This window comes from Apteryx rowi, unplaced genomic scaffold (assembly GCF_003343035.1).
Source record: "Apteryx rowi isolate R43461 unplaced genomic scaffold, aptRow1 scaffold_537, whole genome shotgun sequence".
Lineage (NCBI taxonomy): Eukaryota > Metazoa > Chordata > Aves > Apterygiformes > Apterygidae > Apteryx > Apteryx rowi.
The window spans coordinates 127,202-154,772 of NW_020450802.1; the positions used below are offsets into that span (position 1 = coordinate 127,202).

Here is a 27,571-nt window from a genome sequence, read left to right on the forward strand (position 1 = left end):
CCATCAAAGTGCAAACACCTGCTTTAAAAAAAAAAAAAAGATAACCTGTTAAAAAAGATAACCTGCTACATCAAGACAGTTGACATGGCATAACTTCAAGCCAACTGTTAGCTTCTCTGGCAACATGCCCACGTCTGAGAGCACAGTCAGCCTCCTGGGCTACAAGATCTCATCACGTGGCGAGGTATGCAGGGTAACTCCCAGCTGTCCACCCACATCAGCTGAAAATTCAGCAGTGGGATGCTGAAATGAGTTAAGATCACTACAAACCATGGCCTCCTGCAGGTAGAGGGAAACTAAACCCAAGCAGGATGGTGCTTGAGCTCTTTCTGAACATGTTCTGCTGTTGAAATCTCTTTGGCCAGTTGGCCTTGGAAAATGGAGAACAAAGTTTCTCTAAATCAAAATAGAGATTCTTACTCCTTTTGAAAATCATTTGTTTTCTGTCACATTAATTGAAATTAATTTCTTGTTTATGGGAGAATGGTATCTGAAAATCCCACTTAATCTTCTTTAGACTGCTACCAGTTTTATGTTCTTTTATCAGGTTGTCTCATACATCACCTTTCTCAGGAAAGTAGGACCAATTTCTTCAGTTTCTGTCCGGGTTTTTTCTAGGTCCTGTGTTCTTTACATCATTTTCTTCCCCTAAAATTAGCTTTCTTTTTTGAGGTGGAAGAACCAATATGATGCGTAGCATTGCAGCCAAGACTGCCAATCTCATGTAAAACCGTGTAACGTTCTCCATCTATTTCCCTGCTTCTCATGCAGCTGATTTTTGGATTTCAGTTTGCATATTGAGCCAGTGTCTCAGAGCCATCTATGCTGCTTCCTAAGTTCCCTTCAACGATGATCATTTAAAAGCATGCGTAAAGCATGTTGTTCTCCAGTCCGTGCTGGCTTGCATTTAACCTGGAACGTTATCCTTCACTTTTGTTTTGTTCTCTCTTTTTATAGCGAGAGAGCTCAGAAGATTCTGATATTCCTCTCCATCCTTCACTAATCTAAATTGTTTTCCTTGTCTCTGAAATGGTCCTCTGATGCCACGTTTGGGATGATAGTTTGGGCTCATGAGGGTAAAGATGGCAATCCAGCAAAAGATTAGTCTTGTGGCTGACCCAGCAAATCCTCTTTACCTCCACAATCCTTTCTCCTCTTTCTGAATCTGTTTAAGCCATATGGCTCACTTTGGCTTCTTTTTTGAAAGCAATTTACCTTATGTGTGATGTCTGCAGACTTCAGAATATAGGGCATTCTTGGATTTTGAATTCCTGTCCACATGCCAGAAAAGGTGATGGAACAGGCTATGGTATATGTATCAAGTTATTCTCCCCAAAATCCATAGTCGTAAGGGATAAGTATAGTATATATGAAGTATACTGCTAGGTACCTTTTATCAATGGCTGAATGTGGAAATGGCAGATAGAAATTGTAACAGTTGTCTTCTACACATTTGCCTGTCCTGTACATCTCCTCTCGAAGACTGAAAGATATTTTAGGGGCTGGTAGAGTAAAGCTGCTACTAAAGTCTTGGAGAATTTAAGGACTCTTGAGCTTAAGCAGAACAGCTTACAAGCAGTTCTTGGTGCCAGAGCCCCTTCAGGTCTTCTGTAAATGTGTGAATGGCTGCTGCTCTGAATGTCCTTCCTGATACACTTCAGCTGTTTGGGGTAATTTAATCCGGGTTCAGGTTTAGCATACATGCAAACTGAGAAACAGTCGCTTGTAGCCCGTTATTTCGGGGTTAGAGGTAGCCACAAGGCTTCTCCAGTGTTTGATAATGGTTAATGCTCTTTGTCAAAACTGGCTTTGTCCTCTGCTGCGTTACAGGGCCCGTGCACTTGAGCAGAGCAAGCCCTGCCATCCTTTTGTAGGTTGAGGGTTAACGAACAGAATGGGTGCAGGCACCAACTGATGTCTGGAGACCCATGTGGCAAGACTGTGTAAAGATGCAAAAGTGTCCTGGTTCACTCTGGAAGGTGGGGTAGGGCAGGGATATTAAAGGCTTAGTGTTCCCTGACAAAACTGTGCTAACAGCAGGGAACTGACCGTGTAATTAAAATGAATCTGTGTGCAGGGAAATGTCCTGGCATGGTTGTTGAGCCCCTGCCCGTCCTTCAGGAATGGGTTAGTGCTCCTACCCGTCTCTTCAGTGTGTAAAACTGGAGTAGTCATACAGGTCTTACTTCTTAATCTGACACCTCTAGCTGTCCTACTTGCGTAACTTGGTAAATATTTTTACAGAAATGATTTAGTTTACAGTGACTGATATAGATCTGATTCTGCAATACGAGCGAAAGGGAATGTCTCTGGAGGCAGAAAACCCTTGTGTGGCAGAAAGCCTGCTGGGAAGTCAGCTCAAGAAGAATTAGAAACCCTTTAAATAAATGCTTACTTGACATGACTCTGTCTTCCACAGTCTAACAAGCAGGGAAGCGAATGGCAGCCGCTGGCCAGAAATTGATTGCATTAATTGATATGCCAATAAGAGAGCTTGTTACATCCGCCATTGGTTAGGAGGCCGGCTAACAAGTCCCGCTGATCAATGGAACCAATAAAGATTTCATCCATTAATGAGCAACATGGTAATTAATGTTATCCATAAACCAATTAGCCTGGGTAGCTAATGTGCTGGTTAGCACAGTGAGTGGCAGAGCAGTGGGTGTGCACAGACTGGCCATCCGGTGAAAAGAGGCGCATTGCGTCTTTGATAAGATTATGGAATTTAAAGAAACGATGCCCTTGGGGCTTTCTTGAGAGGAAGAAGCTTGGGAGGACGGGCGATGGGGTGGGATCCCTTTTTCTGGGAAAGAACAAATTTCTCTAGATTTATGAGGCAATTTCAATCACTTCTTTCTTTTTTAACCTTTCTGTAGTGCACTTGAGGATCTTTCCATTTCTAACAAATGTTTTCCAGTGACATGCAAATTTACTTGGCTTGTGTTCAGATGGGAAAATGCAGTGTTTATGTTCACCTGATCTATTTCATTGGAAAGCTCCTTCCATGCCTCCATCTGGGCCCTGAACTCTTTGGTCTAGCTTGGAAGTGCTGTTCTGAACACTTTATTGTGTCACCCTGTTTCTGCACCATCCACATTAATAATTGCATTAGTGCAGAAAAGGCAATGTGTGTATTGACAAATGCTCACAACAGGGTTGCTTAAAGGTGATAACCACCAACTCATTATCTGCTTTAGTGCTCTTGTCTTTAGCACTTGTGGAAGTGGCCTGGTTTAAGGCAGGATACCTTATAGACAAGAAATTCGTATGAGCAAGACTTGTGAGGGTCTTATATTAGCTGCTTAGGCATTTCCCTTCCTCTGACCACAAGGCAGAACAGTGCACTAGAGCAAAGACCAAATGATTTTGGGCTATGCTTTCTCACTGGCAAAGGGGCATGAATTGTTGTCACATAAAACTCTTCCAGCCTCGGGTTTTTGAGGTCGGCCTCTTGCCTGCAATGCTGTCTGTGATGACTCAGAAGTTGCAAGGTGCTGCCCTGTGTGAAGGGATGCAAAACATCTGCGGCAGAGAGTGGGGTGGTGGCACATGCCTCTGTAACTCTGAATTGCATCTGCGTTGTCCCCAGAGCAGGTCAGAGGAGAGAGCCCAAGGAGGCTCCTCTAGGCGCTTGCCCCCTTTTCAGAAAATGGTGGTACTGGGGGCAACTGAACGGACCTGCGGCAGAAGGTGCAGGAGCAGCCCTGCAACGGGCTTCTCAGGATCAGGCCCCCTGCTCCGCTGTGGAGTTACCTTGCATTGTTAGATATTGACCCTAGGAGACCCCTTGTGGATTCCCTAATTGAAAATTAATACCAGATCAATGCCATGGGCAATTTGCATATTGATCATAAACAACTTTGAAGGCACCAAGTGTGTGTTGGATCAATAGGGCTCTTGAGCAGACTGCAGAGGGAGAACATCTCCTTACGCTGCACTCTGGGAGAGGTTAATGATTTGGGAAGTTCGGAAACTGCTTAGCGGAGGCAGCAGTGGTGGCAGCTGCGTGCAGGCAGCAAGGAAAGGAAGGAGCTGGTGCTAGACTGGAGCCAGGGCATCATYTGGATTAACAGTGTTTTCCTATAGTTCACTTTGGAAGTGCAATTAAGGGAAGTGCATTTTTTTCTTTTTATGGTTTTTCTTTAACCGAATAAACAAAACCCAAAGGCAGTGGAATCACATAGTGATGAAGAAACTGCCATGCCTCCCTGATGCACAAACCTAGGGGATATTTACAGTCCGTGTTCAACTTCATTCCTCCCTCCTTCCCCTCCTGTGACACCCAGCCTGGCATGCTTGTTTTAAAACACAGGCTTCCAATAGCAAGAGTTTGTTTTTTTTCCTGGGGACACCAGAAGAGATCTCATCAGTGATTTTTTTTCTGGCGGTTTTTTTTTGGTGCTATGCTTGCTTTTTGAGGGTAGTATTTAGATTTTTTTTGTCTACTTGAGACATGTACAGGGTATTTTAGAATGGTCTCAGGTTGAAGGAAATTAGTATTTCAGAACAAACTCCATTAAAAAATGAAAACTTCATTTGCAAATATATAAAGTGTCCCTGGAATCCTTCCTTTAAAGAGGGGCATGTGTGGGCAGTAGAAATAAAGTGTATGAATGAACACTGGTTCATATTGACAAGTTCTCTTTACCACTCATGAGCAAGTATGCCAGTCACATTGAATGGAAGAGACGCTTCAGGCCTTGCAGTGGAACTGTATCTGAATTGGTAATAAAAACAGGAGATAGCATGCAATTTGGGAGCAAAAGGGAGGGCAGGGTTGAGAACTTGCTTCCAAAAGTTCCTGCTTGGTTTCAGAGCAGCGTTGGCTGCTTGTGCGTAGCCAGCAGATTCCAGGAAGTCGCTGTGCATCTGATTACTTCATTACAGAGCTTTCATTGACTTGGCTGCACTGTGCTGATGAACTGAGACTGGGGACAAGAGCTCATAATTGAAAGAAATAAATTCTTATCACAGGCCCCTGCTGGAGTCACCACCTGGATGTGTGCCTTCATCCAGGTTTCAGGAACATTTCAAATCTCTGGAGCACCTGGTGCTCCCTCGTTAGTGTTTCAGGAAAGCCGAGCACCGGAATCGCAGGGATTGCGAACTGTCCCAGGGTGACTGTGAAACTCTCCTCTCTCCCAGCTGACGGGCCATTACTGACATTATTCTGCTTAACTGCTTGTCTGCAAGCCAGGCAGCTTGTGAGTCACAAGTAGCTTCAGTGTCTCATTGGGAGTCTTTCCATGCTCTTCCCTTTCACTTGGTCCTCTGTTTTTCACTTACTAGTTAGAGCAGCCATTTAACACTCTCCATTTGCTCTGTTAGATTGGACAGGGTGTGAAAGATCCTTCCCCACTGTATGCTGGAGTGCATGGGCATTATAGGGGAAATTGTCTCATTTTGATGTTGTTCAATTGTGCCATCTCCTATGCAGAACAGCTTTTTTCTGGAGCTGGTGCTTCCTGAAAAAATATAATTATTTAAAGACCTGTACATAGTTTCTTTAAAAAGAAACCCACCTCTTGTTCTAGATATTAAAAAAAAAAAAGAAGAAGAAGAAGATGGAGGTGTCACCAGGGCTCCATTGTTTGGATTCAGCTTGCTGGCTCCTTGCAAAGACATAACTGGTTGCCCTTCCTCCCTACTGCAAGCAAGTTGTATTAGGATTTCCTCGGCTCTTAGCAGCCCCTTTTGTTTTGTATTCCTCTGGGCTGTGGAACAGGCTGCCTCAGCTAATGCGGTGCCGGTGGTATGCAGGTGAATGGAAAGTCTTCACTTGATACTCTCTGACCTCACGGGTGCAGCTGAATACTGGAGAGTCAGGGCTGAGATTGCAGTCGCTTTCAATTACTTGAAGCCAAGAGAGGTGGAGAAAAAGGGCCTGTTGGCTCCAGGAAGCTGAAATCTTCTGCTGAAAAGCTTATTAGTAGGAGGGGAAAGCAATTACTGACATTCTGTTAGTGCCACTAACCCAAGCCCAGCATAGGGTCAGCTCAGCCTCTAGGACTTGGTCATCTCTGCCTTGGTGGTTGACAGGGAGTTCCTCAAGTGTGTCCCGAAAGGGACCCCCAGCCCAGTGCTGCGTAGCAGTGATTTTTCTGGGTTTGCACTGCTGATAGTCTGTCAGCTGGTGCTTGGTGTGCATACAAGAGCTTGCATTTATTATCTTCTCCCTTCTTTGCGCCAACACAAATTTTCTTTGGTCCTGCTTCCTTGGAAGCTGTCAACACGGCAGCAATGTCAGGAGCCATCAGAAATTACACTGGGATTGTGCTGAGTATAGCTAGCATGTGTAGGAGAGAATATGGTGATTTACCATACAGATCACAAATGCAATTTTCCCTTCTAGACTTCTTGTGAGAGTGCCTGCATGGCCTACATGAACAAACATGTACCATGACAATGATACTTTACTCTTTGCTGGCATGTTTTATCAATAAAGCACAAAATGCAGGTGCTAGGGAAGTCTTGCAGCATTTTACCAAGAGGATAACTGAATCATGAGGAGAGAAAATCTTTATGGAAAATAATTTGGGCTGCATCACAAACGTTGCTCAGATCTTTTGAGTTCCAGCCCTGCTCTAAACCATATCACCCCTTCTGACAGATGGGCATTGGCGTCCTCTCCATTGCTCAGCTAACAGAGTCTGGCCATGCGTGTGTGCTGGGTAATGTCACCATGCTCCCAGCAGACCCTGGCGCCCTGGGAAGAAGCCCCCTTCTCTTTGCACTCCGTAAACAGCCCGAGTCCCAAGCAACTTGTTTCTGGCTCTCTTCATTGCCCGTAGGTCATTCCACTTCAGTGTTTCCCAGCTTTTCTCCAGCGCAGAGGTGCATCTGTGTTAGAATTATTTTCTCCTAGATGTAAACGCTGATGTTCTGCGGTTGAGTCTATGTATACCCTTCATTACCCCTGTTGTTGAAGTGTCTGTTCCTTGGACAGTATCAAATTTGTCTCCTCGGCACCTCTGAAGGGCAGACAAGTAGTATTATCTCCACTTTAGAGCTGGTGAGCTGAGGGATTTGAGGGTTTGCCTTGTTTCAAGGGTTCTGTCCCTGGATCTTGTTACACTTCTGTGCAGGGTCTTCCAGTATGAGGTGAAGCAAAACCCAGATGAACACCTCTCGTTATCATATTCCACCTGTGAATTTTGTCCAAGAGTCTTTCTTATAGGTCATCCCTGACGAAAAATGTGGGATTGATCCTCTTCTGATCCAGTAAGGCCCTGTGCACATACTGTTTATGGCTATTCGTGATTCTCCATGTTCATATCTATTGACAGTTCCTGGAAATAAGGTCCTGTAAAAGCCTGGCTTCACAACACTGCAGCAGACATTTCTTCAGTCTAGATAAGAATGAGTCAAATTTTGCACTTCTGCACAAGTTTCCTCCGCATTATTATATATTACTAATACAACATGCCCTCCCCATAATGACTGGACTGAATCTTTGAGTGTGGGATGAATTTTTCTGAGCAATTGGAAGTAAATCTGATCACAAATGAAAGAGCTTACATTAACTTAAAAACCGGTCCTTTTTCAAAATTCAGTTCCCTGGTTTTGTCCTGAATGCTCCAACAGAGCACACTCTTCTGACTTTCCGTGTAGTTTAAACTCATTGGCACTCCGTGTGCAAACTGCACCTGAAGAAATTTGTTTAGAACTGTTGATCATCTTTTTCTTGTTCTTCACAACAGTAAGAATTGTCCTCGTCAGGGAATAAAGGAAGATGGTCTAGCAAAGACCATCCTGTGATAGCTGCAGAGCCGAAAGCTGGTCGCTCTCCCTTTTACTGCGTCAGCCTCACAGGCTGACACCCACCGGACCTCCTTTGGCTGCAGAAGCTGCAGTTTCTGCGCTCGCAGGCAGACTAAATCAGAGTGCACGTGAGCATTGGCAGCGGACTGACAAAATAGCCAGGGCTCCTGGGCGTGCATCAAAGCCTTGAAAACTCAGACCGGTGGCTGCTTGCGTTTGGGGGAGATTGAAAGCATCTGCCACCGTGGCACAGGGTGGCCCTTGCAGCAGCCGCAGGTGCACCCTGATCTTCCTTTCTCCCTGGCAGAAGCAGTCGCGTGCCCAACTCTTCACCCCTGCTCTGTTCCTTCCCTTTGCCCCTCTGTTCCATGGCAGGAATGGCCCAGCTTTGGCCTGTCATGCTCAGGCAGGCAAAATGCGGTTTGCTTTCACTGCTGAGGATTTTCCTCCGCTGAGCAGGCTGTGCGTCACGTTGTTGCTGTGTCCTGGCACCCCGGAGCACCATCTCCCCACCTCGGCCCCTTTTGGGAATCAGAGACCATTTGGTCATGCGACAACCTTTCGCAAGCCTTTGCGTGGAGCGCAAGCTTTTATGAAGCAAACTCTGCTGAYGGAAGCTATATTTGTGTTTAAAAATAACGTGGGAAAGTTCTAATCCATTATAAATATTTCCTATTGAAAGAACACATATTGCAACAGGGAGGCCCGGAAGGAGAGTGTTTGCTCCTGGCAGAGAGTAGGGAGCACAGCAGGGATGCGGGCGCCACAGTCGCGGTGTGGTACCCGCGGGGCGAGCGCTGTCAGTCGGGATGCTCTGCCTAGCCCAGGTGGCTGGCTGCCGCTGGCGTGTGGCAGTACGCTTGGTCACGAGAGTCGCATGTGAAAGGATAACCTGGATGTTTTATATCAGCATAATGATGTTTTCTCATTATTAAAAATATAACAGTTCTGGACTTTCTTTCATCTTTAAAAAGCATGAAAATTCAGAAAAACTACACAAAGATGGAGTTATGGGCAAGCATACATCCATACCTTATGGTGTGATGTGTTAAAGGAATATTTTGGTTGTCCCTAAAACAGGGCTCTATAATTATGGATTTCTTAAGTTTTTAGCTAAGCTTAAAAGAACTCCAAACATGCTGAGGTCAGGAAATGCTTGGGGAGGGGAGAGAAAGGGGTCAGCAACGAATTAATTAACTTTTCCTTGGAGCAATACCATGGAGAGTGAGAATAGAGTAGGAGTTGTATATTTAAAAACAAAAAAACACTAAGCAGAAAAAGGGCATTTTAGTGTTTGGTTTAACTATATCTTATGATGATGTTACAGGGAAGAGTTAAGGTTGTTGGGAGCACTCCCTGTGCATTTCCAAACCTTCAGGCTAGGCATAAATTAATTATAGCTAATTTTTGTTATAATTAAAATATTCTGAAGATGTCACTTGTCCTGGAGTTGCTCAAGTTAGCTTTAACTTCAGCATTACTTCAAGTCTGTGTTTGGGAATCTAGAAGGTCTCTCTAGAGTGAGCTTAGTAACAATCAAACAAAGCTCCTCAATTAAATATGTAATTTTAAATAACTTAAGCTCACATTGTGGATTAAGGACGCTGCAGATTCAGCGTGTTGGTTCTTTTTCTGAAAGGCAGAATATGCAGTTCCTGAAGAATCTTGGCTTTTCTGAAGATGTAAGTTTGTCTTCTCACAGCTGCAGCAGATCGGTGCAATTACTTCTGAATTCCAGCTGAGCCAGCCCAGTGCGACCCTCCTGCCTGAGTCTGCAGGAAGCCTGGACCGGTTCGAAGTGTTTTCCGTCCTCCTGTCTCTACAGAGCCGTTCGGGTCGCGCGTCGGCCGTTCCACCGCACGTGTTCAGCAGGCAGAGCCTCGGTGAGGAGCAGGAGGCGAGGAGGGCAGGAGATGGGCTGATGACCCAGAGGGATGGGGCTAGAAGGAGGAGAAACGAGAGCTTGCAGGGGCTCTTGCGGGAAGCAGGTACCTTCAAGGGCCGAATACCTGCTGGGCGTAGCGCGGCATGCGTCTGCCAGACCCAGGCAGGCAGGTGCAGCTCGCCAGGGCCGGGGCGCCGCCGTCCCCTCCGGAGGGAGCGCGGCACCGGGGCTCCCGTCCGCTCCCCGGCGGGCGCCCGGGCTGGGGCTCGGAGGGGGCGCGTGGGGCGCGCGCTCTGCCCTTGCGGCGTCCCTGCCTTCCCACCTCTTCGCTGCCCCGTCTCCTCCAGGCTTCTCCTCCTCCTGGTCCTCTCGCCTTTGTTTCCTAACCCCTCCTCCCACTTGTCTCCATTTTGGAGACTGAGCTGTCCTTTCCCTGCAGACCTGAAGCTGGAGAYGGGTTTTTCTTTTGTTTTGCTGTTTGATCTGTTTGTGTTTTTGCATGAGTCTCCTTTCCAGCTGTTTCCAGTTTGGAGCTAGGTTAAACTGTGCAAAATACTGTTTAAGAGAGAAAAAGAAAGGAACTTGTCAAGATGCATTTGTTATAACGCATTTAAAATGAAACAGAATTGAAGGTAGTTTTTGTCCAAAGGGGGGGGCGGGGAGCGGGGGGACTGAAAAGCCGTCAAGCCGCAGGAGAAAGCCCCTCCTTTGTTGTCCTCCTGACATTGAAGTGTAATTTTTCATGGTTATTTGGACTGGAAAATGGGGGGAAAGAGAGAGATGGGCTTGCGATTATTTCCCATAAATGACAACACAATCACATTACGCTCCACTACAAATATGCTCAAGGAATTTGCCGGTTTTTTTACATTTCATGTGTGAAAATAACAGCAACCTTTCTAGTTGTGATGAAATTCAAGGGGACAAATCCCTGTTGGGTTCCACGGACTTAGAATTTAGTCCCGTTTGCAAAAAACAGGCACCCTTGTTCCTGCACGAACATGCAAATGGCCTTTGTCTCAGGGAGCTGATTCTCGGACGTTTTTCTCTTTGCGTGGGATTGCGTACATCCYTCAGAGGTTTTTCTAGCGGCAGTCAGTTATTATGCTGCAGAACCCTTTGGAAGGCAAACGGAGGGAACGAGAATGTGAACTGCAGGTGAAGGTGGCGGTTTCTGTTGCCCGGTCCGAGCAGCAGCCCGAGCCGTTCTGTCCACGGCTCGCCGGCTGGGAGGCTCCGCGGCCCGGCCGTGCCGCTGCGAACCTTCAAAGCTGCTTTTGCATAACGCCTTGTCCACGTCACTGACTTGGTCCTTCTTCGCTGGGTAAACGTGGCCTTCGGTTAGCGACTGTAAAAGGGGAGCATCTCATAGTTTACTCTAGCTTGGAAACGGTCCTTGTTTGCGCAGAACTGTTTTCTAATACGTTATTTTCTGCAGGGCTAAATTCTTGTCTGACTTGCCAGGGAAATGAAGGTTTCCAAAGCAATCAAGGCCTTTCTTAAGTTCATTCTCTGCACGTAGCTGTCTGAGATCCAGATCCTAGCGAAGTGAATGGGTCTCCTACATGCTTAAAGCTAACCACATGTGTAATGTTGGCAGGTTTGGGCCGACTGCTGAAATGACAAATTGAAATTAAAAAGGTGAAAATCTTGGGTTCTCCTCCTCAAGGCTAGGCCTCTTCCTTTGCTGACAATAACTGTGCACCGTAGACATAGACAAGCCTCTTGTTTCTGCTCAGTGTCCTATTTTTTCTTTAAAAAAACAGTGGTAAATTTCATTACTATTGGGTTTTATTTTTTCAAAGACAGAAATTTTTTTTCTTCTAATTATCTATTTTAATAAGGTTACTCTGGTTCTTAGTGCTGCTACACTTTTTTTTTTTTTTTTAAACCAAAATCACAAAGCAAAAGGTTGCATGATTTCATCCATCTTTTTCATCTGCACCATGTCTGAGGGCACTTCTCAGCCGTATAAAACTCTCTGAGCTATACCTAGAGTGTTCAGAAATGGGGCCTCTGGCTGGAGTTGGCAAATCAGATAAAGTGACTGAATGCAAAAATAACTGTGTAGTAAAAGCATTTATATTAAAGAAGGAAAGATGCTAACATATGGCGGAGGGTCATCTCATTTCTGTTCAGTAAGAAGCTTGCTTGGGAGATAATCAAAGACTGGATGGTTGTCAGATCTGTTCATGGAAAGTGGCCAGTACTTTTGGAATTCTTCTTTGGAGGGGAAAACGAAGACGTAGAAGCTGAAAAATTGTAAGCAGTTTTTTTGCTGCTGAATTTCTTGTTCTATTTATCTGAACACTTGACTCTGTAGTCATTGCACAAAAGCAAGGTAAAGTTGCCTCACCTTGAGAAGATAGGCATTAGAGGATGGCTTTGCAGTTGGGGACATGTTCATGGTCTGCATTTTCTTTCTTGTCAATGAAAACAGCACAGAGATGCTCTGACCATGCTTTTAAGCAGGGTTATCTTAGAAATAAGTGTCATTATTCCAAGATAACTGTAGGGATTGTTATTTTTCTGCAGCCTTATGTCAGATGAGTAGGACTCGCCCACAAGGTTTTTGCATGAAGGCTGGCACTCCACAGCATTCCTCTTGTAACCTGTGCCTGGTGCTCTCTTTTCACTCCTTGGAGTCCTGCTTTCCCTTTCCTGAAAGTGAAAAAAATAAATGAGTTTCTGTAGAGCAGTTCAGCTAGGAAATAGCACAGAACATATTTGTTCATATATATGCATCTTGAATCTGAGCTGCAAAGGCAATGACTGTGTGGTAGCCAAGGGTCCTTCAGGAAAAGGCYTGTCCCACACGAGCTAGAGCAGGGTGAGAAGCACAAGACATCAGCAAAACATCAGAAAATGGATTTCCTATGTTTCCGCGTGGATGGATTGTCTTTACTTTACATGCAAATAGTCTGCAAGTCAGGGAGAGGTGGAAAGTTTGGGGGGTTTTTTTTATTATTATTATTTTTCTGTTGGGCTGATCACAAACAGATAGTCAAATTGTTTCCAGGATGTTGCTCTGTGTCTTAACCCTTGATAACTTATCTTCTTTCACAAACCTTTTCTAAGACTGTGCTCCTATTCAGATTTCAGTAAGTAAAAGGGCAGGAAGCTGTGGGATTCGCCATCTCTGTGTTCTCATCTCAGGCCRCCAGCAGCTTCAGTAACACGTGTGGCTTCATTTCCTCTTCTGCTCACCTACAGCAGTGTGGGTTAAATGAGTCCCTTGAAAGAGTGAGTGATTAGAAATACAAGTGAGGGAGCTGGGGCGGAGGGGAAAAGAAAGCGGAGCGACAACTTTTTTTCTCCTCTGGATATGGAAGTTTTACGTGCTGCGTACAGGAACCGTGCTGCACTCTGCGGGATTGGAGCCCAACAGCTTTGACGATAGTAGCCCATAATTCAGAAATCCCACAGCCTTTYGAATCACCCAGTGGGAGTGGGGATAGGTATTACTCAAGCTGAGATTTGACTGTGGCACCAGGGATAGTGCCCTGCCTCCTACTAAATATACTGTGGGATGTCTAATAATCAGATGTCTGATATAAGTCTTACAGGGAGCCGTAACCTCACCAGCACCGTGCCGAAGCAGCAGGTCAGCCAGACTCCCAGGGAACTGCATATCCTTTTGAACTGTTGGCACCAATTCCTTATAGACCTCCTTTTCAGACTCTGTATTTACTCTCTTTCTGCAGCTGAATGCACCTGGCCTGTGGGCATGATGGGACTGGCTCTCCACGTGCATATTCTGCAGTCCCACAGCACTCTTGCATTGCGGCTGGTTCAGGCGGGGGACGAAAAACCCTTTCTGTGCCAGTGTCACAGTCTTACCTGCGCGCGGTCTGGGGACGGCTGAACAACAGCTGCAGGCAGGAAGAGCACACCTTGCTCAGGGTGACCCTGCACAGCTTACGGGGTGACCGTGCTCCTGGTGGGCTTCTCAGGAAGAGCCCAAAGGCAGATGGCATCCACCTTGGCTTGACRGACTAAAGCCCATGGGATTTGAGGATAAAGCCCCCTACCCATTCCATAAGGACCCAAACCATAGCGGATGTCCTCCCAGGGGTGTGGGACCTCGAGTTTAAAATAGTTGAAAGCTGCTGTACTTCTGAAATGTGTCTGGGTTGCAGCCCCATGGCATGCCCGGCACTAGACTACTTTTCCGAAGTTTCCCCAGAGCTAGTAGCATTGCTTACTCTTCGCTAGCACTGGGAAGCTTCTCCTGTAGCCTCACGGTATGGTATGTCAGTGCATGCATGCATCTGTGTGCATGTGCAGTCGAATAGCTGACTACGCGCAGGGCATAGCTGTCACCTCTCTTTGCCGGTATCAGCCTGCAAAGGTCAGCCGGGTCTCAATTCTGTCGTTCTATGGGCTTTTTTGGCTAGTTATCCTGAAAATGAAGCATCAGGAATTCTTTTTGTTTCAAAGGAGAGACCCTGTGTACAATTAAAACTTGTTTCTGGTAAACCTCATTCCAGGAAAGATGAGCTTTTAACAAAAGGCTTTTGACAGCTGCAGGGTATTTCATTTTTTTTAATGCCGAATGAAAAATCAATACATTTTTCTGGGTTATACATATTCAGAACAGGCTTGATATTTCCATTATAATGGAAAATGGGTGTCTGCACATCTCGCCTGTCAGAGCTGCACCACCGCATTTTCCAAGCCACTGCTAAATATTTCAAACCTGATTTGATTGTGGTTCATGACAGCTAATGTTTCTCAGCTCTTGAGCCTGCCGGAGGGTGGGGAGGCAAATGCGCGCTCTTTCTCTTCCATCCCTACGTTTCCGTCCCCCCTGCAATGCCCCTTATCCCTTTGGGTAAGAGATATTGGTTTGTTAAGGAAAACATGGCAGGAAGAAGGAGAGGCGAGAGGTCGTAAGCTGTTCAAACTGGCATAGATTCAGTCAGGATTTGGTAACTTCTCCACACATTCAAACTTTTTTTAATCTCCATTTCAAAAGGGGCAAAAATGTTGTAGTTTGACCCTGTGTAACTGCGTGCAGGGATTCAGACGCATTTTCAGTACATTGCTGGGCTCAGAGATTTCTTGACATCTGCAGATGTCAGAAAATACCCAGGATTTTCCAGAGTCTTCTCCCTCTTTCTCTCCCACCCCTTTAGTGAGTGGTTTAATTTCAAATTAAAAGGAAATGCCACTGTCTGAAGTGATTTATTCACAAAGGAAGAAAAGACTTTTCCTAGGAATTTGCATTGGATAGATTTCAGAAGATGGAATAGCAGATTCCTTYGCCTTCCAGGTGCCCTGTAGCTACAGCTAGTTACTCTTGGTACTGAACTGACCCCAGGCATTTGTAAAATTCTTTTAAGAATATTTATTAATACAGCATCATGTGCTTGTGTTTGTATTTCAGTGGGACACAATTTGCCTCATGCAAATTCTGTAGCGACAGCCCTTGCCCCTGTGCTGGTGAGCTCCTCGCAGAGGGTGAAGTCCGCTTGCACAGGATTTCTGAGTTCAGGAAGGGCAGTTGGAGCGTCTGGACACCAAAGATACCCATCTAGCAGCTACACCCATTATACACAGATTAGAACAGCATYTCTGGCCTTCAGGAGCCCCTTATTAAGGTTCCCAGGCCAGGACTCAACCCCATCCGCACCTGACAAAATATCTTTTACGGCACGCTTCCGTACCTCTGGGTGCTGCGCCCCAGACACGCTCTCTGTGAGTCCTAGTCAGTCTTTGGCCTGCGGAGACTCTCGATATATTGCTTAAATACTGCAGGGAAATTTCACCCCTTGGATATCAATCTTGATTAGGACGCTTCTTAGGACAAATGGCTTTGAGTTGAGTACCTTTTAACTACAGAACGAGTGGTGGAATTCTGATCAAACTCTGTAAGAAAAATAAAATAAAGCCTTTAGGTGATTTAGACAGTCATAATAAACGGTGGTTTACAGCCTCAGACTGCTGTAATCGAACAGCAACATTATTATGTAACAAAAGAATTGCAGTTCTTTGGAAATACATTTCTTGCATCTTGCTCGCCTGCAGCCTCATTCTGCCTTTGGGAGTAGGTCGCAGGATATTCTTACTCCTCAGCTGCAGGGCTACCTTATGCGGGTCTTCAGGCTTTAGGTAAAAGGCAGTGGTCAGCTCTGAAGGCAGTACGGGAACAGTGTGACATCAGGATTTACAGTCAATTAGAATGGAAGAAAACGGGAGCTTGAGAACTCCTCATTTCATGTGCAGCTTGAAGGGTGAAGGATCAAGGAGAACAGAGAACCTTTCCCCGGCAGGTGTGGTGGTGGTGTTGTCCTCTCAAAAAGATGCCCCAGAGAAGTGCAGGAGGACAGATGGCTGGGTACCGTTCGCTCAGGTGTTTTTTATCTAGGCTCTCCATCTCGTAGCAGCAGCGCTGGAGTTGCCAGTGCAACACAGCAGCTGCAGAGCTGTCATCAGAAGGAGGCCTGTGCTTACGTGGGTGCAAATCCTTGAGAACAGGAGTTCTGCGTTTTATTGCCTGTGTTGGAGGATCTCATTGTTAAAAGCTGGGTCAAGTGACATGTTCGCGCGTTGTCTGAAATCTGTTGGAGGCCGCTTCTTGGTGCTTCAGAGGAAGGGAAGCGTCAGCAGCGCGTGCAGGCGGCTGAGGAAGCTCCATGCCGGCTCTCCCTCTGCTCAGCTCGGACGCCGACTGCTGCGGTACGCTTAGACCAAGCTTGGGAAGCGCAGCTGTTACTGGCCTCTCAGAAACGGCTCCTGGCAGAGGATCTTGGGGTAGCCCGAGTTACCGCTTTCCCCCCGCTGCGTGTGCCCCCCTCCGCGCTGAGCCTCCCTGCCTGGCCGCTGCATCCCTGGGGGCCGTCTGCGCGCAGGGACCCTCCCCAGGTGGGCCGGGAGCAGCGGCCAGGCCCCGGGGAGGAGCAGGGAGGGATGTTCTCACCTGCCCCTGGTCCTGCAGGCGCCTGCAGAGGCCCCTGCAGCGAGGAGCCAAGTAAAGGCAGAAACACGGTCTTTCCCAGCTCGTCTGGAGCCTAGGAAGCCTCCCTGGACAAATGCATCTTGTATTCTGTTCCCCTCCCACTCTGCTTTAAAAAACAGTCCTCAAAAAAAATCTGCTTAGGCTGGAGGAGGGAAAAGAAGGTTTTGAAGCATGCATGCCTTTTTTTTTTTTTTTTTTGCCTGCCTGCCTGCCTGCCCAGTGCAGAGGTATTTGAGCCAAGTAGGCAGATTTTTTATCCTCAGAGAAAAGCCGTTTCCAAGAAGAGGGGTTTGGTGAATACTTGGTACAGGTATCTGTCTGGTGGCTTTGTTAAGACACCGACCAGTAAGACAGACTGTGCCTGTGCGTTAYGGTGGGCTGCGCATTGAGCAGGGCAGAGGAATTTGCTGTTTGTATCCTTGTTTTTTAATCATTTCTCTACCTTTATTGGTATTCATAGCTCACATTTTTCCGGTTACTGTCAGCCTGGGCTTTCATCCATTTTAAAGAGCTATTTTTTCCCCTCGTTGATGATGATGATGATGATGATGGTATAAAGACAGATGGTGTAACTGCTTATGAATGTCCTATTTTATTTCCCTCGAACCAGACAGTTCACTTGAAGACGTATATTGTTTCCACATGCTCAGGTTAGAGCCCAGACAGCGTCTGAGCCCAGCAGCCAGCTCACCCTTCCTCTTCCTCCCAGGCAGATGGTGACACCTCTGGGTCGCAGCCGGGAGTGCGCAGCGCCGGCCACCTTTGTTGCTGCCGCCCGGCTGGGGCGAGGGGGCTCGGAGCTGCTGGGGCGCCCGGTGCCCTGGGGCTGGGGCTGGGGCGGACAGAGGGTGCTGTGTGGGCGCTCGCTCGGTTTTAGCAGCTGGGCTGGGTGAGGGATGCGCTCCTCGTCCGCCTGTGCCCGCGATGAGGGATGCGCTCCTCATCCTCCTCTGCCCGCGATGAGGAATGCGCTCCTCGTCCGCCTGTGCCCGCGATCGCGATTTGTCTGGAGCATCTGGGAGCCAGGTGCCGCAGGAAGGCCTGAGCTGGAAGAAAAAACTGGATTTCCATCTGAAAATTTCCATATCTTTAATGAAAGTTAAAATGAAGGTTTTAATAAAATAATAGAAAACTCCTAATGAAGGTTTTAATAAAACCAGCTAAAACCTGCTTTTTTGTGCTGCCTCAGTTAAATAGAAGCTATCTCACCTTAGGTCACCGCTTTTTGAAGACAGCAAGATAGGGTTAGGTCTCGTTTGTTTTGTTTTTCAGAGTGGAAGAAATTTTGGAATTCTGATTTCTGAAATGTGAATCCAAATGCTGATTCCACAGCCCTAAACTCCCACAAACTTGACTGCTCGTCTCACAAGGGAGACCTCTCATCTCCCCTCTGCATCAATAATTTGTAATTTTCTACATGTTATATGTCTTTGCCTAAAAGTGCCACCCATCACACCTCTCAGTCTGGGGTCCTGGTTCCCAGCAGAAGACCATTGGGATCCCTGAAGCTCTCAAGAGTTCTGAGCTTTTAAAAAAGTGAAAGAGGGGAAGAGTGTGAATCACAGCTCTTATATATCATGCCATGTCCACTTAATATTAGTGCTACTCTCTGAATGCTTCTGCAAGTTCCTCCCTGATGGAAGTTGTCACATTCTCAAAGTGCACTGCTGAGTTTCTGCACAGTCTCCTAATATTTATTTATTTTTAACCCTGATTTCTAGCCCTGTTTTTGTTAGGGGGGGCGGAGAGCTGTTCCTTTAACTAGTTAGCTAGTTCAGATAAAGCCTCAGGATAGCCTAGGATTTACCGTGGCCAGATAATGCAAGTTAAAAGTATAAGCTATCATGCCTAAAAAAGGATATCGTGGCTTAGAAGTACCTTTCTTCCTAGTGTCAAGTAGCCCCAGTCAGTTACACGGAAGCTGTCAAGCTGCATGTGCTGTACATAAATAGCCAAGATATTAGATGATAGACGTGGCTGTTATACGCTGGTCTAAGAAGTCTGGCAGGTATAGCTGTCTTGCTTCCAGTGTCCTGGCTAACTAGGGTGCTTCTGTGTGGAGCTGCGCGTGCCATGTCGACACGCTCTGTGAAACCACGGCCTCAGGACTGTGATAGTCTTGTTAACAGGTGGGGCACTGGCACTTTATATTTTGTTCTCCTCTTTCAGCACCTGTTTTCTTTCTTGATGCTTCAGCACCTGTACTAGTACTGGCATACGTGCTCAAACTCTTTCTGTCGCTGGGATGGAAAGAAGACCCCTCAACAGCTTCCTCCTATGCCTGTGTCAGGGCCGTATCCGCAGAAGACAGTGCTACCCCTTGCTTTGTCCAAGCAGAAGTGAGCTGTGCTGTTTCTGCAGTGAATTTGGGGGGGTCTCGGTGTTCAGTGTCAGTGCTGCTCAGCACCGTTTTGTCCAAAGAGTTTGGGCTGGGGATGTGGGGGAAGGCTGTGACAGAAGGTGCTGAGAGCAGTCTCGTGAGTTCCTGCACTTCTTCAGTCCATGGTGTGGTTGCGGTAGAACCTTCTCAGGCCAGGCGATGTTTTTACTGTAAGGTATGCTGTAGAGGATGTGTAGGTCAGTTTCTTCAGTGGCTCTCACTGCTTTCGTCTTTAGCTTCTCTCCCGGCCAGTTAGCAAGCAGTCATTGGGAAAGTGCTGGGTGACATTAGGTACCTGTCTCTCAAGACTTGTGCTTCAGCCTCGGACGTTGGTATGTTCAGTGATAGTTACTCACACTTCTCTTTTGACTTTTTTAACGTTATTCCTTTTGTTTCTCATATTTCAGAAGAATCCATTGAAGATGTGGAAGGGCCCAATGAAACAGCTGTTGATGCTGAAGAGCCTGCCAAAGAGCAAGAGAGTGGAGGGGACAAGGACCAGAGTAAATGGACAGGTCAGTTTTGGTCCCTCTTTTTCTCTCAGTTCAGTGGGGCTACAGGCTAGACATGCAGCCATATTCATAAATGGTTGTTTAATAGACGCCTTGTCATTCTCTAAGGCTGCGCTCTTTTCTTCTGTTGCCTTCTTAAAGGAGATTTTTTTTAATTCTACAAATTCTCAAACAGCTGCTTGTTTCCAGCCATTTTTTGACTTCTTGGTTCATGTTACCATTGGAAATGTTTGTCTCCTTCCATTCTCCGCACCCCCTCCTCCCCCAAGCCTGAAATACCAGTTGGGTGGCTGATGGTATGCTGGGCTTCCCAAAAAGTCCCAAGAGAAAGGAAAGGAAAGGAAGGCGGGAAGTTGCAAAGCAGCAGCATGCTCTTTACTTAAATGACCATGCTAGGCAGCACAGCCAGCATGATGCAAGTGTTGTCCTRTAGTTAAGCCTGCGGGTATGGCTTCGTGAGGCTCGCTGAGCTGTGGTCCGTCGTGCTTCCCCGCTCCCAGCCGTGCGTTTTCGCTGGGGCTCTGGGTTGGAGTTAGCCTGTGCCACGTGGTGCTAGACCTGACCCTGAGACAGTGGGAACGGGCAGCTGGGGATGGAGGAAGGGAGAAAGGGACTGCCTGTTTTGGCAGCAGCCAGCACTTAGGTTGGATTAAGCCTATCATGAAACCCCACCCTATGCTGTTAAGACTGAGAGACAGCTAGCCTGCTTTTTCATCGTGGTCCTAGCTCTGGTAGCAAGGTCTCTTTGAAGAAAAGCAGAACAGAGAGGCAGACTCTGTGCTTCTGTTCTGTTAGCTGCTCGCTTTCAGCCGGAGCGGTGGCATTCTGAAACTGAAAATGCAAATGCACGGCAATGTTTATGTTGTTGCGGAGGACTCTGAAAGGTTTCGCTTTGCAAAACCCTCGGATAAACTTCAGTTCACTTATAAGTTATTAGAAGGTTTCTCTGTCTTTCCCAGAAGATAGTTGCTACTTGCAAAGGGGGAATCATTTAAATATTCCTTGCCTTTGAGCAGAAAGTAGCTGCAAGATTGTCCTCCTCAGGAGAGGGCTGTTCCCCTCCTCAGCTCGTACTTGCTGACCACTTCAGCTTAGTTGTGGAAATGAGGGCATTGAAGGTGGTTATTCGTTTTGCTTAACCCAGGACTGAGCAGTTCTGAGTGCCCACTTCTCTTTCTGTGTGGTAACCAAGTAAGTCTGCAAACTTCTGTTTCCTTGACATCAGGCCTCTCTTACTTTGCCCAGAGACTCTTCTTCCAGCCAGCCTTCTCCTGCGCTTTTGGTGGTTGCTTCTCAAAGAGACACAGCCGACAAGATATTTCAGCTTGCAGAGTCTTCAAAAGAATGGAAAGTGGTCTTTCACCTCCATACAGTTTTAATCTCTGCCATTAGAAGATGTGTCCAAACTTGGGAAAAAAGCAAGCTGTGCTTTAATGCTTGTTGAAACTCATGTTCTCAGTTCATGTTCTAGACCTCACTTGCTGAGGTTGCTCTGCATGTCATCCCTCATCACAGACCCACTCTTGAACCCAGAGATGCAAACTTTGCTTGACTGTAGGGAATGTTTTAGTTTCTTTTGATTCCTGAGATTGTGTGATTTTTAAGTAAAAGAACGCTTTATGAAACGTCACAGAAAGATCTATGTATTGTATATTAAATCTCCTGAAGGATAAGTAGGGCCCTTTGCCCAAACCTGAGGCACTTGCGAAGCTGATCTGTGTGAAAAGATTACATGTGAAAATCATTTAAGGAAAAAAGAAAAACTTACTTTTTAAACCTTTTTCTATCCAGAAGTTCTAAATTTGAATGGTTTTATTTTTTTATCCTGCCTGTGAAATTCCTAACCCATTCTTGGTGTTTGTCAGTCAAACAGCAGATAAGAAATGGACAGCTTCACTGAGTCTTCAAAGGAAAACACAGACTACACTGCTGTGTATGTAAACCCACAGGGCTCTGGACAAACTTGTCCAGAGCCCTTGCAAGGCTGAAATGTACATCCTCAGCAAGATTTACACATATGCTTGTGTTGAATTCAGGTCCTGCTTTCAAACATGTAACAACATTACCCCTAAACTTTAAAGCAAAAAAGAGTTCCAATATCCTTTATGTACAGTAGATATGCAAAACAAGTCTTACACCTCAGCCTTGCGTTGTTTCTGCTTTTAAACTCCCTTGGCGAACATAGCAATGTCATCATGTCCTTGTGGACCTCACACCTAGAAGGAAATGGAAACTAGGTCAGATTATTCATGACAAACACAGAAGAATAGTGTCTGCATGTACGGAAATATCAAAACACCTTGGTACAAGTTGAGATGTAACTAGTGAGGGAAATACAGAGTATCAAGGAAACAATCAAAAACAGCCTTGTTGCAAAAAGAGACTGCAAGAAAAGAGCTGGTCTGCAGCTCAGCACAGTGGGAAAGCTATCAACCATGACGTCAAGAAAACTAAGAAGCATGATGCCTTCTTTGCATTCATCTTAACTAAACGGGTTGGCTGCATGTGAGAGGCTAGAACAGCCTGTATCAGTGACAGCATAGCGAGATCTCTACCTCAAACAGTGAAGGAGCAGGTTGCAAAGTATTTAGTTAAGCTAAATTTTTTAAATCTGTGACCTGCTGCTTCATGTTTGGGTATTTCAAAGAAATGGTGAAACAACTCCAGATCTGTCAGCTGTTATCTCAAGTGAATTTACAGAAAACAGGGGAGATATCAGGAGAGGACAAACATGGTTCTTATCTTTAAAAAGATGAGTAGCAGGGGAACTATATAACTGCCAACTCTTTTTGCCCCAGATTTTTCTGGGAATTGACCAAACAACTGTTTGTAAGTACTGGAAGATAATGAGATGAGTAAGAGTCAACATGGATTTGTCAAGAACAAATCATGTCAACACGACCCAGTTTCCTTCTATGTGAAGAAGGCCTTGTTTGCAGTCAGTAAGTGTCTCATATCTTGGCTTCAGTAACGCTTTTGACGCTGCTTTTCATGACATTCTCAAAAGCAAGCTCAAGAAATGTGGCGTAGGTTAAAATATTACAGGATGAGTGCAGAACTGACGGGGAACCTTTGCTTAAAGAGTGGTTGTCAATGACTCGTTGTCAAAAGGAAGCAGTCTTTTGACTAGAGCATCAGAGGAGTCCCTCCTCGAGCTTGGGCTTCTCAGTATTAATTTTGCAAATGACGGCCTCCTGGGGGGCACATCTGATGTCTTGAGGAGCAGAGTTTGAACTCTGGATGATCTTGACAAATTGGGGATATGGTCTAGGGGGATAAAAGGATACTGCTCGATAGGGACCATAGGCACATAACTGCAAGCAGGTAACAGCAAAAAAACAAAGGAATTAGGATCTGGTGTTGGCTCTCACGTGAACAACTTTGCCCTTTTCACAGCAGCACAACAGGGTGTATCACCTGCAGGATGTAGGCAGTGGCCATTTCTTCAGTGCTGGAAAGCTTCTCCTGGAGCATTCTGCTCATTTCTGAGCTTGGTGTATCAAGAAAGTTGAGGAACAATTTCAGAAACCTGAAAAGCCCAAATGAAGAGCATGGTCTGCATAACATTACCTGTGAGGAGAAAATGGAACAAATTAGCTTATTTGGCCCAGAAGGAAAAGATGAAAAGGGAGGACGAGATAAGTCTTGTGCATGAAATGCTTCTTGAAAGGAAAGAAATAATTTGTTCTCCATGTTCAGGGTATAGATGGCAAGAAGTAGTGGGCTTAAATTTAAGAGAGAAAGATTGAGGTTAGATAATATTAAAAAAAAAAAAAAAAACTCCTGGTATAGCTTGTGTTTCCAGAAAATCTACACTGAAGTAGATTTTCTGGGAAGGTTCCTTAGAGGTCTTTTAAGAAGATTAGACAAGCTACTGTCAGGAATGAAGTAGGCACAGTTTATCCTGCTTTGGATGGACCGCCTGACCTTTTGAGGTGCCTTTGAGCCCTGCAGTTCTGTGGAAGTGGGCGACAGGTGAGAAAGGAGTGCAGACTCCAAGCCAATAAATAGCGTGTTGAAGTGGAGGTTGAAGGACCTGTTTGCTGTTCATTCTGCAGTTTGATCATTGCGTTCCTTAGCAATTTACTCACCTTTTGTGCCTCAGTTTCTTAACTACAGACTGTATAATCATTTCTTCAACTTTCCTAAAGATTTGTGAGCCCTGTCTGTCTTCCTAAAGATTTGTGAGCCCTAGTACGTCTGTCCAAGCTCTTTTTGCAAAGAAGAATGAGTGATGAGTCAAGTTTGTTTGACTGCTTTATGCTACATGTGTACACGTGTGGCAGCCGGTACCTCTCTGCTTTCGTTGCAAATTTATTAAAATGTTTCAGCTGCAAAACAAATTTGTCAGTTCATTCTTCTATTTATTTTAAAATAGGATATTCTTAAGCAAAAAAGTTTTATTTTCAGGTAATATTTTCCATAATGTGGAAAACCAGATCTCAAAATTTTTGCATACATTTTTACATATATTTTAATAAATCCTAAAAGATTTGTCAAAAGTGACAGTGCTGTTTGCTTTCAGTAGTGCACAGGCTGTCTCTGTTGCATTGAGCTCATAACAAGCAGCAGTGTTTCACAGTAACTGAAACTGTTATATGACTCCTAAAATATTCTGTGTCCAAAGAAATTGCTTATGTTTCCTGTTTCTGGACTGGACTTGTTTGCTTTCTCTTTTTTTTTTTTTTTTCCCTCTCCCTCTAGTAATTAGAGTAAGCGGCTTCTAAACACCTTTTGATACAGCCATCTAGCTCCTGGAGCTGCGGCTGTCTGCTTTCTTCTTTTGGGTCAAGAGTTCTTTCCAGTTTTAATGTTAGAATAGGGAGACTGTCCTTTGTTCAGTGGCTGAGCTTTAAAAATTATCTCATCATGACTAAAATGAGATTTATCACAAATAAACCAGCAAAGAGCAAAGAAATTGCAGCTCCTCCTGACTCCTTTTTTAAGTCAGGATGTAAATGATTAATATTCAACACATTGGTTTCCAGCTAAAGCCTGAATCAAACCGGTGTAGGTCAGTTTGAGACTTTTGAGATTTGGGGTGGGGCTTATGTCTATTTTTTAAGTAGAGAGAAGCACTTCAATCTGCAGTGACCCAGCTATGAAGGAGACTTTCTTAATGCACTCTCAGTTGTATAGATGTAGAATATCAGGGTTTTTTTCCCCCAAAACAACAGACAAGCTCTGCTTAAAATATAGATTGAAATGAAATATTTCTAGAGGACTAGCCTGAAGGGCTTTTATTTTTTTAATGATTTTTTTTTTTTTTTAATCCATGATGCTCACCTAACACAGAGCAATTAGTGCAATGGAGCATCCCTGATTCGAATCCGTGGTAGATTGCTATTAAAGGAGGTATTAATGGGCTGCCGAGAGCTGGGAAATTGTTGCAGAAAAGTGTGTTTATGGAGTATGGTGCTGGCAGGCATGATTTCAATCGTATTTGACATGTTTAACATAAATGTATACTGCACAGCTCCTGCAGTTTATGAATAATTCCTACAGGCCCACTGCCTTTCTAATTACTGAAATTGAAAAAAACAGGTCAGGCACATCCTGACGGAAATCTATTACTGCCCCTCCCCCCTTCCCCCCCACTGCTGCTTTTTTTTCCTTTTTTTTTATATATGGCGTTTGTTGAGCACTTAATGGCTGGGATATTCTATGGTACGAGAGTAAAGAAAAGGGAGAAAGCAGGCTGGGAGAGGAAAGGTGAGGGGATACATTAGAGCAGCTCTGGACCCTGGCTTCTCCGGGAAGGAAACCTAAAAAAGGGGGATTGGAAAGCTCGGTGTAATTGTGCTTTTTCTCCTGAGAAGGGTTTACAGAGCACAAAAGGCTCTTAGACACTCAGCTCAAACCAAGGAAAAGGGCAGCGTCGGACGTCTCAGTGCCTTCGTACGTTCGAAAAAACTCCTGGCCCCGAAAAGAAAAGTGCGGTTGGGGCTCAAACTTAGAAGCACCCTTAGCCCTAGGACGGTTGTCAGCACATTCCCTTTTCCTAATCTCTTCATTAAAATACAGAGGGGACGATGGCTCGGCAATGGGCCATCCGCACGGCTCAGCAGCGCCCGTGTTTCCTGCGGGCAAACGGCCGGCGCTGCAGCGTGGCCCCTTCCCTGGGGCCGGGCGGTGAGACGTGTTCCCGGGCAGTGGATGCTCTGTGGCCAGAGCATGGTCCCTTCCCCAGGACTGGAGCGAGGCCCTTTCCCCGGGACCAGAGCGTGGCCCCTTTCCTGGGGCCGGGCAGTGAGACGTGTTCCCGRGCGGTGGATGCTCYGTGGCCGGAGCATGGCCCCTTCCCCGGGACCAGAGCGTGGCCCCTTYCCTGGGGCCGGGCAGTGAGACGTGTTCCCGAGCGGTGGATGCTCTGTGGCCGGAGCATGGCCCCTTCCCCGGGACCAGAGCGTGGCCCCTTCCCTGGGGCCGGGCAGTGAGACGTGTTCCCGGGTGGTGGATGCTCCGTGGTTGGAGCATGGCCCCTTCCCCGGGACCGGAGTGTGGCCCTTTCCCCATGTCTGGAGCGTGGCCCTTTCCCCAGGGCCAGGCAGTGAGATGTGTTCCTGGGCATCGGATGCTCCGTGGCCGGAGCGTGGCCCTTTCCTTAGGGCCAGGTGGTGAGATCTGTTCCCGGACAGTGGATGCTCCGTGGCCAGAGCGTGGCCCTTTCCCCAGGGCCAGGCGGTGAGACGTGTTCCCGGGCGGTGGATGCTCCACGGCCGGAGCGTGGCCCCTTCCCCAGGGCCGGGCGGTGAGACGTGTTCCCGGGCAGTGGATGCTCCGTGGCCGGAGCAGGAGCACCGCAGCGCCGGCCCCGGGAGCTCCCGCGCGCTTCCCGCGGCGCGAAGCGGAGGCTGCAGCGGTGGCCCCGGCCGCCGGCTCCTCTGACCTCCAGGCGAACTGATCCAGCTCGCTAAACCTGACAGAGCTCTGACCTTGCGAAATAAAAGTGAGTAATGGCCTGCTGGGACTGCGGCCGGGAGAGGAGGGGGAGCAGGGCGGCCCCGCCGGTGGCGCGGAGCCGCCAGCCTGGCCAGCTGCCGCGCAGAGCCGCAGCCAGGGTTACTTCCCCGCGTCGCGCTCTGTGCGACTTCATGACTTTGCTGTGTTAGACTCGCTGAGTCTGAGGGATTCTCCCGCTGCGTGGGAACTGTTTAGCTTAGCCATATGCATCGCTCCTTTATTTTGCTTAACAATCAGTGTGATCGTTTTTGTTGCTTTTTTTTTGAACTTTCTCTTTGTTTGCACCTATCAAAGCATTGCTACTTAAAGAAATAATATGCAGAAAATTGCAGAGCTAGCCATACTGCTATGATTATTGATTTCTAGCTGGGCACACACGGTACTGCATGCACCCCGAAACTGAACCGGCCTTCTCTGCTTGCATGTCGCCTTGCAAGCTCTTACCTACCTTTGCCATCTGCTGTTGGTCCTGAAGGGACATCCGTCTTGTATTCACCGCGTCAGAGCATGGTTGCTCCTTTCCCAACAGTGATAAAACATGCTAAAACATGCTACAGTTCATGTTTTTCGGGACTTAAACACAGACAAGGAAACGATTAAGTGCTATCTCAACTACTCTGTGAGACAGAATTGTTTTACTCTTTTCCGAGACGGCTTTGTTGTGCCAGAGTCTGTCAAACCGATATCCGTAATAAAACTGGTAGGATGTACTGACTTTGGCTCCTTTTTCTCCTTCCYGTTTTGCTTTGCTGTTTTCAAATGCTTCTCCTCTGTGTTCCCGCAGCGAGTGGAATCGCTTTCGCCTGCTCTGCCCGTGTCTCTGACGTCTCCGGTCTCTTTGTGTTCATGCTCTTTCCTCGCTAGCGTTGCTGCTCGCCGGCGTAGTTTGTGCTGCCTGGCACTGCTGCTTGTTCCTTGTTGACGGATTTTAAGGAGTTACTGAAACTACTCTTGTTTGGACCATCTCCCACTGAGATCCACATTGAATTTTAATAAATCTTTTGATACGGAGTCTCATGGTAGGTTAGTTGAAATATTTTTTCAGCTGAATTGGGCAGTAATATTTGCACAAATTGACAGCTGGCTCAAGAACCACATAAAATGGTTAA

General features: G+C 46.4%; 1 protein-coding gene across 4 annotated transcripts in view; it reads left to right on the plus strand.

The window, feature by feature from the left end:
• ZFHX3 (zinc finger homeobox 3) overlaps positions 1-27,571 on the plus strand; it is a 126,438-nt gene that overhangs the window by 64,646 nt on the left and 34,221 nt on the right. For 3 of the 4 annotated variants that reach the window (XM_026081113.1, XM_026081115.1, XM_026081116.1), the window contains exon 4: positions 19,395-19,502. In XM_026081113.1, coding sequence (XP_025936898.1) covers positions 19,395-19,502 — 108 coding nt within the window. The remainder of the gene's footprint in view (positions 1-19,394; positions 19,503-27,571) is intronic. The other variant, XM_026081114.1, reaches the window with a different exon arrangement.